This window comes from Salmo salar, chromosome 20 (genome assembly GCF_965601325.2).
Source record: "Salmo salar chromosome 20, fSalSal1, whole genome shotgun sequence".
Lineage (NCBI taxonomy): Eukaryota > Metazoa > Chordata > Actinopteri > Salmoniformes > Salmonidae > Salmo > Salmo salar.
Window position 1 is genome coordinate 94,349,910 of NC_138310.1, and position 15,375 is coordinate 94,365,284.

The following is a 15,375-nucleotide window of genomic DNA, read 5'->3' on the forward strand; positions in this document are numbered from 1 at the left end:
GCCGATATTTCTTAGTTCTCAAAAGGGGCAGGACTTTGATTCCAATTTTTGACCTGTGTGCCCTGAACACCTCAGGATCTACAAATTCAGAATGCTCACGAACAGCCGGTTGTTACAGTCAGTGCACCCAGGCGATTGGTTCACTTCCAACAACCTGAAGGATGCATACTTTAACCTCTATGGGCTAGGTGGGACGCAAGCGTCCCACCCGTGGTGCACTCCATCAACAGCAGGTGCATTTCAAGAGCGGCAAATTTGAATCCAAATAAATGTCAAAATTCAAATTTTTCAAACATACAACTATTTTACACCCTTTGAAAGATAAACATCTCCTTAATCTAACCACGTTTTACGATTTCAAAAAGGTTTTACGGCGAAAGCATAAATTTAGAGTATGTTAGGACAGTACATTTACAAGAGTTGTGTGTAATGTTTTGTCAATTCAAAGACAGGGTCACCAAAACCATAAAACCAGCTAAAATGATGCACTAACCTTTTACAATCTCCATCAGATGACACTCCTAGGACATTATGTTAGACAATGCATGCATTTTTAGTTCTATCAAGTTCATATTTATATCCAAAAACAGCGTTTTACTATGGCATTGATGTTGAGGAAATCGTTTCCCTCCAATAACCGTCAGTCAAGTCAGCAACACAAATTAAATAATTAAAATTAGAAAACATTGGTAAAATATTATATTGTCATTTAAAGAATTATAGATTTACATCTCTTGAACGCAATCAACTTGCCAGATTTAAAAATAACCTTACTGGGAAATCACACTTTGCAATAATCTGAGCACTGCGCCTAGGAAAAATACGCGTTGCGATACAGACAAGCCGTCATGTTGGGGAGATCTAAAATCGAAAATACTATGTAAATAATCCATTACCTTTGATTCTCTTCATCAGATGTCACTTCCAGGTATCACAGGTCCATAACGAATGTAGTTTTGTTCAAAAAAGCTCATCATTTATGTCCAAAAATCTCCGTCTTGTTAGCACATGATCTAAGCCCGCCGGACTTCACTTCATGAACGAGAAGAAAAAATATATTTCCGTTCGTTCAAACATGTCAAACGTTGTATAGCATAAATCATTAGGGCCTTTTTTAACCAGAACATGAATAATATTCAAGGTGGACGAATGCATTCTCTTTTATAACGTATTGGAACGAGGGTACCCAACATGAACTCGCACGCCAGGTGTCTAATGGGCCATCATCGTTCCATGGCTCTTGTTCGGTCAGATCTCCCTCCAGAAGACTCAAAACACTTTGTAAAGGCTGGTGACATCTAGTGGAAGCAATAGGAAGTGCCAAAATATTCCTCAGCCCCTGTGTTTTTCAATGGCATAGGTTTAAAGGTAATACAACACATCAGGTATCCACTTCCTGTCAGAAAATGTCTCAGGGTTTTGCCTGCCAAATGAGTTCTGTTATACTCACAGACACCATTCAAACAGTTTTAGAAACTTTAGAGTGTTTTCTATCCATATATAATAAGTATATGCATATTCTAGTTACTGGGTAGGATTAGTAACCAGATTAAATCGGGTACATTTTTTTATCCAGCCATGCAAATACTGCCCCCTAGCCCTAACAGGTTAATGTGAACAAATATGCCCCTCACAGGAAGTTGCTGAGGTTCCGTTTCAAGGCTCTCGCCTACGAGTTTTTGGTCCTCCCTTTCAAGCTTTCCCTCATACTTTCACCAAAGTTGTGGAGCCGGATTTGGCACCTATGCGGATATTGGACTACCTGGACGATAGGCAAGTGGTAGCGGAGTCGAGGGAGTTGGTGGCGTTGCACACCTCTCTGCTGGTTTCCCATGTTCAGTGTCTGCAGCTGTTTGACTCCATCTCAGCGCATTCTGCTTCTGGGTCTCAAGTTAGACTCAGTCGAGAATTCTTGTCCCCGCAGAGGGAGACCGGTTTCTCGGCTTTGCTTGGCCCAGTTTCATCTGGATTGCGTTTTTCGCCAGTGACTAGATCTATTGGGGTTGATGGCTTCTATATCAACAGACAGGGAGGGGTATGGTCTCACCTCCTTTTGTCCTTGGCTCGCTCCCTACTGCTGTGGAGCAGTACACCCTTTTCCTCGCTCCGGGTGACGTATCTCCCCGGGCGCCTCAACACGGTGCAGATATGTAATCCGGGGGGGGAGGAGGCGGCTGCACCCCTGGGTGGTTTCCCAGATATGGGAAATGTCCGACAAATTCTCCGTATGTGATCTCTGTTGGGAACGGATGCTCTCGTGAACCAGTGGCCTCAGACCTGATTAATTCCACGCTGGAGAGGGTGCGTCAGAGACGAGTTGTCATTGATCCTTGTGGCTCCCTGTTGGCCCCAAACGACCTTGGTTCGTGGAGATCATTCACCTTTTAGGAGCCGTGGCAACGCAACTCTCGCAACCTTGGCCGGAGATCAGTGGGCCCTGAAAGATCCAATCTGATGGCAAGGGGGTTTACCTCTGAACGTTATTGCTACTAAACAGTCTGCAAGGGCACCCTCAACTAGAGGGTTGTATGGATATAAGAGGCAGGTGTTGAAGCTTTGGTGCCAAAATAAAGGACTTGCTCCTTTTCTCTGGTGGACATTTTAATGTTCCTAAAGGTGCTTTTCAAGCGGGGTTCATTCTCTGAAGGTGTATATGGGAGCTATTTCAGCGTGTCATGTGGGAATTGATGGTGCCACATCCCCTGGAGGTGCGGTTATTAAAAGGAGTGTGCCGTATCAGGCCGGTTCCTAGCCCACTTGGGATTTGGCTTTGGATGTGCTGTGTGAGGCCCCTTTTGGACCAATGGAGTCTGTGGATCTTTGGCCTCGGCTCAACGATTTGGGGATCTCCACGCGTTATCCATTCACCCTTACTTGTTTGAAGTTCACCCTTGGCGACTCTAAGACGACATTGCCTCCTAATGCGGCCTTCGCCCCTTAAGGTCATAACTATGTCCTACAGTCTCTAGCTTTTCCGCTTTTTCCCTATTCACCTCCTCCGTTTGCTTCTGAGTAGCAGCGGAGGTTACATGCCCTGTGTCCGGTACGAGCTTTAGCATGTAAAATGAGCGGACCAGGGGTGTCCGTTTATGTGACCAAATTTTGGTCTGTTTTGCTAATCTAGCTTGTGGTGGAGTGTTTTGTAAGCAGCGTCTCTCCTACTGGATTGTGGAGGCTATTTATCTGACATATGACAGCAGAAGGCAGGAATTACCTAACGGTATTGTGCACACACCACTAGAGATTTGGCGGCTTCTTGGGCCTCGTTTAAAGAGAGGTAGGTGAGTTGGGCCTCGTTTAAAGAGAGGTAGGTGAGTTGGGCCTCGTTTAAAGAAAGGCAGGTGAGTTGGGCCTCGTTTAAAGAGAGGCAGGTGAGTTGGGCCTCGTTTAAAGAGAGGTAGGTGAGTTGGGCCTCGTTTAAAGAGAGGTAGGTGAGTTGGGCCTCGTTTAAAGAGAGGTAGGTGAGTTGGGCCTCGTTTAAAGAGACGTAGGTGAGTTGGGCCTCGTTTAAAGAGAGGTAGGTGAGTTGGGCCTCGTTTAAAGAGAGGTAGGTGAGTTGGGCCTCGTTTAAAGAGAGGTAGGTGAGTTGGGCCTCGTTTAAAGAGAGGTAGGTGAGTTGGGCCTCGTTTAAAGAGAGGTAGGTGAGTTGGACCTCGTTTAAAGAGAGGTAGGTGAGTTGGGCCTCGTTTAAAGAGAGGTAGGTGAGTTGGGCCTCGTTTAAAGAGACGTAGGTGAGTTGGGCCTCGTTTAAAGAGAGGTAGGTGAGTTGGGCCTCGTTTAAAGAGAGGTAGGTGAGTTGGGCCTCGTTTAAAGAGAGGTAGGTGAGTTGGGCCTCGTTTAAAGAGAGGTAGGTGAGTTGGGCCTCGTTTAAATAGAGGTAGGTGAGTTGGGCCTCGTTTAAAGAGACGTAGGTGAGTTGGGCCTCGTTTAAAGAGAGACAGGTGAGTTGGGCCTCGTTTAAAGAGAGGTAGGTGAGTTGGGCCTCGTTTAAAGAGACGTAGGTGAGTTGGGCCTCGTTTAAAGAGAGGTAGGTGAGTTGGGCCTCGTTTAAAGAGAGGTAGGTGAGTTGGGCATCCCCACACACTGTTGTGAGGTTTTATCTCTTGGATGTCATTGTTCCCAGTGTAAGCCGCAGGGTGCTTACGACTGGGGCAGGAGAGGGTAGTTAGGCAGCTAGCAAACACCGGGTACCGCAGGTTTTCCAGTCAGGTTGGAACTCTGGGTAGTCTGCCGTGGGCCATTTCATCTTGCGTCCCCCGGGGTTGTGGCTTGGTGTGTGATTTTTTTTTTGTCTCCCTCCTTCAGGGAACAGTAGCTATAATCATAACTGTAGGCTCTCTGCATTAACCCCTACCTTCCCTTCTCCTCCCCTCCTCTCCCCTCCCCTCGTCTCCTCTCCCCTCCCTTCTCCTCCCCACCCCCCCCACCCCTTCTCTCCTCCCCACCTCCCCCACCCCTTCTCTCCTCCCTACCTCCCCCCACCCCTTCTCCCCTCCCATTTCCTCCCCACCTCCCCTCTCCTCTCCTCTCCCCAGGATGACGCTGATGTAGAGTGGAAGTTTGCCCGGGCTAAGCTATGGTTCTCCTACTTTGAGGAAGGTGGGACATTACCTGTCCCCTTTAACCTGGTTCCCAGTCCCAAGTCCATCATTGCCCTGGTGCTGGGGCTAAGAGACCTCATTCTGAAGGCTCTCAACAGACACAAGCGCTGTCACAATGAAGATACAGAGCTCAATAAGGTGAACCTCACAATCGTGCTCACTCTCACACACCTCTCTCTCTCTCTCTCTCTCTCTCTCACACACCTCTCTCTCTCTCTCTCTCTCTCTCTCTCTCTCTCTCTCTCTCTCTCTCTCTCTCTCTCATAGCAATTGAGCCTGTGGATGACGTTATCTACATGGATACACTGTCAGAATCATCCAGAATCATCCAGCCTATAGACGATAGATGTATGTCCTAGCTCTATACTGTGGTTTCCTACACCCGTATTAGAAGTTGTACTGGACTAAATGTAATTATCAATATTGGAAACCCACCCCTTTTTTTTGTGTACTGTGCCCTCTAGTGTCCTGTTGGAAAAGTGCAGCTTTACTTTGTTATTTATTTTGTGATAAATTGTTGAATTTACACGTTATTAACATTATTAATGAAGTATTGTTTGATTGTGTCTGAAACTGCAGTTGGATCATCATAAGAATTCAACTGTTGGAGGTCTGGCTTGTCCAAGTCGGCACCAGGTAAGTAGACCTATAGAAGTAGTATTTTCACGTCACGCTGTTTAGTTCCATAGGTTTTTATCACCATAAGGCATAGCATACTTTACTCATTTTTATACTTTATACAAGCTTTTACAATAATCATGTTGTTTTCCTCTTTTTTTTCTTCTACTTCACAGAAGATAATGAAACGCCTCATCAAGAGATATGTGATAAAAGCACAGATCAATAAAGACAGTGACGAAGTGAATGAAGGTGTGAGGGAGACCCTTTCTATTGGACTGTTTTCTATCTGATAATGCAGCAGTGGACCTGGTGTTAGATGGGCCGTCATTCTGATAATGCAGCAGTGGACCTGGTGTTAGACGGGCCGTCATTCTGATAATGCAGCAGTGGACCTGGTGTTAGACGGGCCGTCATTCTGATAATGCAGCAGTGGACCTGGTGTTAGACGGGCCGTCATTCTGATAATGCAGCAGTGGACCTGGTGTTAGACGGGCCGTCATTCTGATAATACAGCAGTGGACCTGGTGTTAGACGGGCCGTCATTCTGATAATGCAGCAGTGGACCTGGTGTTAGACGGGCCGTCATTCTGATAATGCAGCAGTGGACCTGGTGTTAGACGGGCCGTCATTCTGATAATGCAGCAGTGGACCTGGTGTTAGACGGCCGTCATTCTGATAATGCAGCAGTGGACCTGGTGTTAGACGGGCCGTCATTCTGATAATGCAGCAGTGGACCTGGTGTTAGACGGGCCGTCATTCTGATAATGTAGCAGTGGACCTGGTGTTAGATGGGCCGTCATTCTGATAATGCAGCAGTGGACCTGGTGTTAGACGGGCCGTCATTCTGATAATGCAGCAGTGGACCTGGTGTTAGACGGGCCGTCATTCTGATAATGCAGCAGTGGACCTGGTGTTAGACTGAATACCTTTTCCTGGTCAGAGAGATTTAAGGCAAATCTCACAAATAGTTACAGTGAGGGGGGAAAAAAAGTATTTGATCCCCTGCTGATTTTGTACGTTTGCCCACTAACAAAGAAATGATCAGTCTATAATTTTAATGGTAGGTTTATTTGAACAGTGAGAGACAGAATAACAACAAAAAAATCCAGAAAAACGCATGTAAAAAATGTTATAAAATGATTTGCATTTAATGAGGGAAATACATATTTTAACCCTCTGCAAAACATGACTTAGTACTTGGTGGCAAAATCCTTGTTGGCAATCACAGAGGTCAGACGTTTCTTGTAGTTGGCCACCAGGTTTGCACACATCTCAGGAGGGATTTTGTCCCACTCCTCTTTGCAGATCTTCTCCAAGTCATTAAGGTTTGGAGGCTGACGTTTGGCAACTCGAACCTTCAGCTCCCTCCACAGATTTTCTATGGGATTAAGGTCTGGAGACTGGCTAGGCCACTCCAGGACCTTAATGTGCTTCTTCTTAAGCCACTCCTTTGTTGCCTTGGCTGTGTGTTTTGGGTCATTGTCATGCTGGAATATCCATCCACGACCCATTTTTTTTGCAAGGAGTCATGATCATGGAAATGGTCTGTAATACAGCAGAAAAAGGAGTCGTGAATACAATAAACGCAGCATAGGGAAATAAACATGTAATACTATGAATAAAGGCAACAGGAACAGAAATAGAGTAATTACAATAGCCAAAGTCGTGACAGTGATAAATAGACTGATCTCTGATCTGGCAGGAGACATTGCTTGCTGTTTGGGGGTTTTAAGCTGAGTTTCTGTCTAGCACTTTGTGACATCTGCAGATGTAAAAAGGGATTTATATATATATATATATATATATATATATTTCACCTTCGGAAAGTATTCAGACCCCTTGATGAGACCAGGTGAGTAACTAACAGGTGAAATCAATGAACACAAATGAAAGACGGGGCTACGTTCAAGAACACAATGAAACAGAACACAAGGTTGACTAAGAAAATAAATACAGAACCTTACAGTACGTTAAGTAATGTGGGCCAGGGCTGCAGTCAGCCAGTCAGCCAACCAGCCAACCAGCCAGTCAGCCAACCAGCCAGTCAGCCAGCCAGTCAGTCAGCCAGTCAGCCAGCCAGCTAGCCAGCCAGTCAGCCAGTCAGCCAGTCAGCCAACCAGCCAGTCAGCCAGTCAGCCAGTCAGCTAGCCAGCCAGTCAGCCAGCCAGCCAGCCAGCCAGTCAGCCAACCAGCCGGCCAGTCAGCCAGCCAGCCAGCCAGTCAGCCAGTCAGCCAGTCAGCTAGCCAGCCAGTCAGCCAGCCAGCCAGTCAGCCAGTCAGCCGACCAGCCGGCCAGTCAGCCAGTCAGCCAGCCAGCCAACCAGCCAGTCAGCTAGCCAGCCAGTCAGCCAGCCAGCCAGTCAGCCAGTCAGCCAGTCAGCCAGCCAGCCAGTCAGCCAGTCAGCCAGCCAGCCAGTCAGCCAGTCAGCCAGCCAGCCAGTCAGTCAGCCAGGTTGACTAAGAAAATAAATACAGAACCTTACAATCAATCTACATACAATAAAATGCCATACTGACAAAGCATAGAAATGTTTGGAGAAATGTTTGCTAATTTATTAAAAATAAAAAACAGAAATATAGCATTTACATAAGTATTCAGACCCTTTACTCAGTACTTTGTTGAAGCACCTTTGGCATCGACTACAGCCTCGACTCTAATTGGGTATGAAGCTACAAGCTTGGCACACCTGTATTTGGGGAGTTTCTCCCATTCTTCTCTGCAGATCCTCTCAAGCTCTGTCAGGTTGGATGGGGAGCGTCGCTGCACAGCTATTTTCAGGTCTCTCCAGAGATGTTCGATCGGGTTCAAGTCCAGGCTCTGGCTGGGCCACTCAAGGACATTCAGAGACTTGCCACTCCTGCATTGTCTTGGCTGTGTGCTTAGGGTCACTGTCCTGTTGGAAGGTGAACCTTCACCCCCAGTCTGAGGTCCTGAGCGCTCTGGAGCAAGTTTCCATCAAGGATCTCTCTGTACTTTTCTCCGTTCATCTTTCCCTTCGATCCTGACTAATCTCCCAGTCCCTGCCGCTGAAAAACATCCCCACAGCATGATGCTGCCATCACCATGCTTCACCGTAGAGATGGTGCCAGGTTTCCTCCAGACGTGACGCTTGGCATTCAGGCCAAAGAGTTCATTCTTGGTTTCATCAGACCAGAGAATCTTGTTTCTCATCGTCTGGGAGTCCTTCAGGTGCCTTTTGGCAAACTCCAAGCGGGCTGTCATGTGTCTTTTACTGAGGAGTGGCTTTCATCTGGCTACTTTACTTTACTGCAAAGGCCTGATTTGTGGAGTGCTGCAGGAATGACTGTCCTTCTGGAAGGCTCTCCCATCTCCACAGAGGAACTCTGGAGCTCTGTCAGAGTGACGATCTGGTTCTCAGTCACCTCCCTGGCGAAGGCCCTTCTCCCCTGATTGCTCAGTTTGGCCGGGCGGCCAGCTCTAGGAAGAGTCTTGGTGGTTCCAAACTTCTTCCATTTAAGAATGATGGAGGCCACTGTGTTCTTGGGGAGCTTCAATGCTGCAGAAATGTTTTACTACCCTTCCCCAGATTTGTGCCTCGACACAATCCTGTCTCGGAACTCCACGGACAATTCCTTCAACCTCAGATTGGTTTTTGCTCTGACATTCACTGTCAACTGTGGGACCTTATATAGACAGGTGTGTGCCTTTCCAAATCATGTCCAATCAATTGAATTTACCACAGGTGAACTCCAATCAAGTTGTAGAAACATCTCAAGGATGATAAATGGAAACAGGATGGACCTGAGCTCAATTTTGAGTCTCATAGCAAAGGGTCTGAATACTGTTTCAGTTGTTTTATATTTAATACATTTGCTAAAATTCTAAAAAATTAGCTGTCACTTCTTCATTATGGTGTATTGTGTGTAGATTGCTGAGGATTTATTTTTATTTAATCCATTTTAGAATAAGTCTGTAACGTAACAAAATGTGGAAAAAGTCAAGGGTTCTGAACACTTTCCCGAAGGCATGTACATATGAAATGGGTAAAGCAGTATGTAAACATTATTGACGTGACTAGTGTTCCATAGTGATGGAAGAGCATGCATTGGGCCTGGCTAGCCAGATGTTAGATGTTCTTAGCCAATCAGAGGTTGCATGATTAGCTCATGCACAGAGGGTGGGGCGAGTGGGCAGCTGCTGATTGGCTGAGGAGAGTAGGAGGGCCAAACATATAAACAAATCAGCAAAGAACACAGTGAATGAAATAGTCCTGTATCATACTCAGCAGGTGGAATTGGCTACATATGGATTGTTGTTTTACTGTAATCTGTATGTAACCGATGTGAAATGGCTAGCTAGTTAGCGGTGGTGCGCGCTAAATACCGTGGCCAATATAGGCAGAGGGCTGTTCTTAGGCACGATGCTGGATGTAGACAATCAACATCCAGGATCCAAATGACCTGTTTTATAAAGCAACAGAGGGCCTAGATCTTGGGCTGCAGGTTGAGTTCTCTCTTCAAGGGCACATCAGATAAAGCCATTCTATAAATTCATTGCAGATCATCTGTCAGCTGACTAAGGGACAAATTCAACATCCCCCAAAAATGTATGAATGCAGTCTGTACCCCTCATTTGAGACCTCTTTCCCCCCCCCCTCTCTGTCTCCCAGGAGAGCTGAAGGAGATTAAACATGACATCTGTAGTTTACGCTACGAACTCCTGGAGCAGAAGAACCACAATATGGAGGAGTTGGCTGAGCTGATCCGGAGACTGGGAGAGAAGATACCTGCAGAGCAGCAGAGGCATCAGGGTCAGATATAGGTGTATGTATCCTATATCATCTAGGATCTATGATGAGTGAGCTGATCCGGAGACTGGGAGAGAAGATACCTGCCAAACATTATACCTATTTCCATGACACATAGACTGAGTTCAGGTGAAAGCTATGATCCCTTATTGATGTCACTTGTTAAATCCACTTCAATCAGTGTAGATGAAGGGGAGGATGACGGGTTAAAGAAGGATTTTTAAGCCTCGAGACAATTGAGACATGGATTGTGTCTGTGTGCCATTCAGAGGATGAATGGGCAAGACAAATATATTTAAGTGCCTTTGAACGGGGTATGGTAGTAGGTACCAGGCGCACCAGTTTGTGTCAAGAACTACAACGCTGCAGGGTTTTTCACACTCAACAGTTTCCCGTGTGTATCAAGAATGGTCCACCACCCAAAGGACATCCAGCCAACTTGACACAACTGTGGGAAGCATTGGGGTCAACATGGGCCAGCATCCCTGTGGAACGCTTTCAACACCTTGTAGAGTCCGTGTCCTGATGAATTGAGACTGTTCTGAGGACAAAAGGGGGTGGTGCAACTCAATATTAGGAAGGTGTTCTTAATGTTTTGTCCCACTCAGTGTATAAGAGATATACCCAATGTCCCAGTAGACTCCAGAAACAATATTATCACCACTGTTAAATGGTCAAATGAATGAATTATTTTAGGTGAGTAATCCAGAAACTCATAATAGGATTTTGCGGGATTGGCTCTTGGTGACACGTCCAGACAGGATTCTAAATGCAGCTTTTCTTCCAGACTGTTTCAGTGATTATTCCATCATCTCCTGGGTTTGGGAAATGAACCTAAAGCACCACCCATATGGATTCATTTAAAACAATCTATAAATGTGTATATATATATATATATATATATATATGACTTGATATCCAGAAACTGGCAAAGATTCTAACTGAAATACATGGGATTACTTTCTCACTGAATTCACAAAGGTATGTAAATGAACAGACACCGTGGAGAACAGATAAAGGACCTGCCCTGGGTTAGAGCTGCCTTAATAACACATCTGTTCAGACAAAGGGATAAAGCCTAGGAGTCCTATAGAACATGAAGAAACACCAGTAAAATCAGCTATAATGACCATTAGGCTGGGGGGCGTCGGAGTGCGAACCTAGTACGTAAGGGACCGGTGGACTCAGAGGTTAGAAAGGTGATGAAGATGCAAGAGGTGTGATAGGGCCTTTCTCGGGTAGGGGCGGGACTTTTTAGGGGAGGGACAAAGGAAGACAGTTAGAAACATACATCATGGTACATTTTGGTAGTCATTTTGGTAGTCATTTTGGTAGTCATTTTGGTAGTCATTTTGGTAGTCATTTTGTAGTCATTTGGTAGTCATTTGGTAGTCATTTGGTAGTCATTTTGTAGTCATTTTGGTAGTCATTTTGGTAGTCATTTTGGTAGTCATTTGGGTAATCATTTTGTAGTCATTTGGTAGTCATTTTGGTAGTCATTTGGTAGTCATTTTGGTAGTCATTTTGGTGGTCATTTTGGTAGTCATTTGGGTAATCATTTTGTAGTCATTTGGTAGTCATTTTGGTAGTCATTTGGTAGTCATTTTGGTAGTCATTTTGGTAGTCATTTTGGTAGTCATTTGGGTAATCATTTTGTAGTCATTTGGTAGTCATTTTGGTAGTCATTTGGTAGTCATTTTGTAGTCCTTTTGGTAGTCATTTTGGTAGTCATTTTGATAGTCATTTGGTAGTCATTTGGTAGTCATTTTGGTAGTCATTTGGTAGTCATTTTGGTAGTCATTTGCTAGTCATTTTGATAGTCATTTGGTAGTCATTTGGTAGTCATTTTGGTAGTCATTTTGGTAGTCATTTGGGTAATCATTTTGTAGTCATTTGGTAGTCATTTTGGTAGTCATTTGGTAGTCATTTTGGTAGTCATTTTGGTAGTCATTTTGGTAGTCATTTGGGTAATCATTTTGTAGTCATTTGGTAGTCATTTTGGTAGTCATTTGGTAGTCATTTTGTAGTCCTTTTGGTAGTCATTTTGGTAGTCATTTTGGTAGTCATTTGGTAGTCATTTGGTAGTCATTTTGGTAGTCATTTTGGTAGTCATTTTGTAGTCATTTTGGTAGTCATTTTGGTAGTCATTTGGTAGTCATTTTGGTAGTCATTTTGGTAGTCATTTGGTAGTCATTTTGGTAGTCATTTGGGTAGTCATTTTGTAGTCATTTGGTAGTCATTTGGTAGTCATTTGGTAGTCATTTGGTAGTCATTTAGTAGTCATTTTGGTAGTAATTTTGGTAGTCATTTTGTAGTCATTTGGTAGTCATTTTGTAGTCCTTTTGGTAGTCATTTTGGTAGTCATTTGGTAGTCATTTCGTAGTCATTTTGGTAGTCATTTTGGTAGTCATTTTGTAGTCATTTGGTAGTCATTTGGTAGTCATTTGGTAGTCCTTTTGGTAGTCATTTTGGTAGTCATTTTGGTAGTCATTTGGTAGTCATTTTGGTAGTCATTTTGGTAGTCATTTGGTAGTCATTTTGGTAGTCATTTTGGGTAATCATTTTGTAGTCATTTGGTAGTCATTTTGGTAGTCATTTGGTAGTCATTTTGGTAGTCATTTTGGTAGTCATTTGGTAGTAATTTTGTAGTAATTTTGGTAGTAATTTTGGTAGTCATTTGGTAGTCATTTGGGTAATCATTTTGTAGTCATTTGGTAGTCATTCGGTAGTCTTTTGGTCGTCATTTTGTAGTCATTTTGGTAGTCATTTTGGTAGTCATTTCGTAGTCATTTCGTAGTCATTTGGTAGTCATTTTGTAGTCATTTTGGTAGTCATTTTGGTAGTCATTTGGTAGTCATTTTGGTAGTCATTTTGGTAGTCATTTTAGTAGTCATTTGGGTAGTCATTTTGCAGCCATAATATGGTAAGTATACTTGAAACTTGTATCTCATTATGGTAACTGTGCTATTTTTAACACAGAGTGTTTCTTGGTAGTCTTAAACAAATCTACCCTTGAATCAAAAGTATACGCTTCACGCATGAGCTTAAAAAAATAACACAACTGTACCATATTAATAATTAATATATGATATATTATAATGGCACCAGAGGGGATGTTTTACGGGCTCCAAACCAACTGTGCTATCTTCTATGTTATTTTGCATTGTTTGTAACTTATTTTGTACATAAAGTTGCTGCTACTGTCTCTAAAGAGCTTCTGGACATCAGAACAGCGATTACTCACCTCGAACTGGACAAAGATTTTTTTCTTTAATGAGTCCGACGTGAAGGATTTACTGCTTTGTCGAGACAAGGCCCAAATCCCTGTCATCCGAAGGGGAAGAAAAGACAGAGGGGGAGGAGGGCGGGGTGAATTCGCAGACGACTAGGTAAACCACCACTTCGTTCCACATTATTGGCCAACGTGCAATCATTGGAAAACAAACTGGAAGATCTACGATTAGGATTATCCTACCAATGGGACATTAAAAATTGTATTATCTTATGTTTCACCGAGACGTGGCTGAGCTATGACACAGATAATATAGAGCTGGCTGGCTTCTCAGTGCATTGGCAGGACAGCTCAGCTACGTCTAGTAAGACGAGGGACGGGGTGTGTGTCTATTTGTCTGCTAGTACGCAATGTCTAATATTAAAGAAGTCTTGAGTATTGCTCCCCTGAGGTAGAATACCTCATAATAAGCTGTAGACAACACTATCTACCAAGAGAGTTCACATCTATATTATTCGTAGCCATCTATTTACCACCAGAAACCAATAATGGCACTAAGACTCAATGAGCTGTTTAAGGCCATAAGCAAACAAGAAAATGCTCATCCAGAGGCGGCGCTCCTAGTGGCCGAGGCTTTAATACAGAGAAACTTAAATCTGTTTTACTTAATTTCTATCAGCATGTTAACCTCTATGGGACCGGCGGGACGAATTCGTCCCACCTACGTAACAGCCACTGCCAGCCTGTGGCGCGATTTTCAAAATCTTCAAAATCCTATTACTTCAATTTCTCAAACATATGACTATTTTACAGCCATTTAAAGATAAGACTCTCGTTAATCTAACCACACTGTCCGATTTCAAAAAGGCTTTACAACGAAAGCAAAACATTAGATTATGTCAGCAGAGTACCAAGCCAGAAATAATCAGACACCCATTTTTCAAGCCAGCATATAATGTCACCAAAACCCAGAAGACAGCTAAATGCAGCACTCACCTTTGATGATCTTCATCAGATGACAACCCTAGGACATTATGTTATACAATACATGCATGTTTTGTTCAATCAAGTTCATATTTATATCAAAAACCAGCTTTTTACATTAGCATGTGACGTTCAGAACTAGCATACCCCCCGCAAACTTACGGGGAATTCGCTAACATTTTACTAAATTACTCACGATAAACGTTCACAAAAAGCATAACAATTATTTTAAGAATTATAGATACAGACCTCCTCTATGCACTCGATATGTCCGATTTTAAAATAGCTTTTTGGTGAAAGCACATTTTGCAATATTCTAATTACATAGCCCAGGCATCACGGGCTCGCTATTTAGACACCCGGCAAGTTTAGCACTCACCATAATCATATTTACTATTATAAAAATGTCATTACCTTTTGTTGTCTTCGTCAGAATGCACACCCAGGACGTCTACTTCAATAACAAATGTTGGTTTGGTCCAAAATAATCCATCGTTATATCCGAATAGCGGCGTTTTGTTCGTGCGTTCCAGACACTATCCGAAATAGTAAAGAAGTGTCGCGCGCTTGGCGCAATTCCTGACAATAAAATTCAAAGTATTCCATTGCCGTACGTCGAAGCATGTCAACCGCTGTTTAAAATCAATTTTTACGTCATTTTTCTCGTAGAAAAGCGATAATATTCCGACAGGGAATCTCCTTTTCGGCAAACAGAGGAAAAAATCCCAAAGGCGGGGGCGGTCGGGGTCACGCGCATAAGCTAGTGTCTCTTGATGGGCCACTTGAGAAAGGCGATAATGTGTTTCAGCCTGGGGCTGGAATGACGACATTCTCTTTTTTCCCGGGCTCTGAGAGCCTATGGACGACGTGGGAAGTGTCACGTTAGAGCAGAGATCCTTAGTAAATGATAGAGATGGCAAAGAAGTTCCAGAAATGGTCAGACAGGCCACTTCCTGTAAAGGAATCTCTCAGGTTTTGACCTGCCATTTGAGTTCTGTTATACTCACAGACACCATTCAAACAGTTTTAGAAAATTTAGGGTGTTTTCTATCCATATGTAATAAGTATATGCATATTCTAGTTACTGAGTAGGAGTGGTAACCAGATTAAATCGGGTATGTTTTTTATCCAGCCGTGTCAATGCTGCCCCCTAGCCCTAACAGGTTAA

General features: G+C 43.7%; 1 protein-coding gene across 5 annotated transcripts in view; it reads left to right on the plus strand.

The window, feature by feature from the left end:
• The window catches only part of trpc6b (transient receptor potential cation channel, subfamily C, member 6b), a 52,777-nt gene extending 41,946 nt beyond the window's left edge, over nucleotides 1-10,831 (plus strand). The window contains exons 8-11 of one of the 5 annotated variants that reach the window (XM_045704167.2): nucleotides 4,536-4,754; nucleotides 5,181-5,237; nucleotides 5,396-5,471; nucleotides 9,854-10,831. In XM_045704167.2, coding sequence (XP_045560123.2) covers nucleotides 4,536-4,754; nucleotides 5,181-5,237; nucleotides 5,396-5,471; nucleotides 9,854-10,005 — 504 coding nt within the window. In that variant the 3' untranslated portion in view covers nucleotides 10,006-10,831. Of the gene's footprint in view, nucleotides 1-4,535; nucleotides 4,865-5,180; nucleotides 5,238-5,366; nucleotides 5,472-9,853 lie in introns of all 5 variants that reach the window. The other 4 variants (XM_082966078.1, XM_082966076.1, XM_045704168.2 and 1 more) reach the window with 4 other exon arrangements.
• The last annotated feature ends 4,544 nt before the right edge of the window (nucleotides 10,832-15,375 follow it).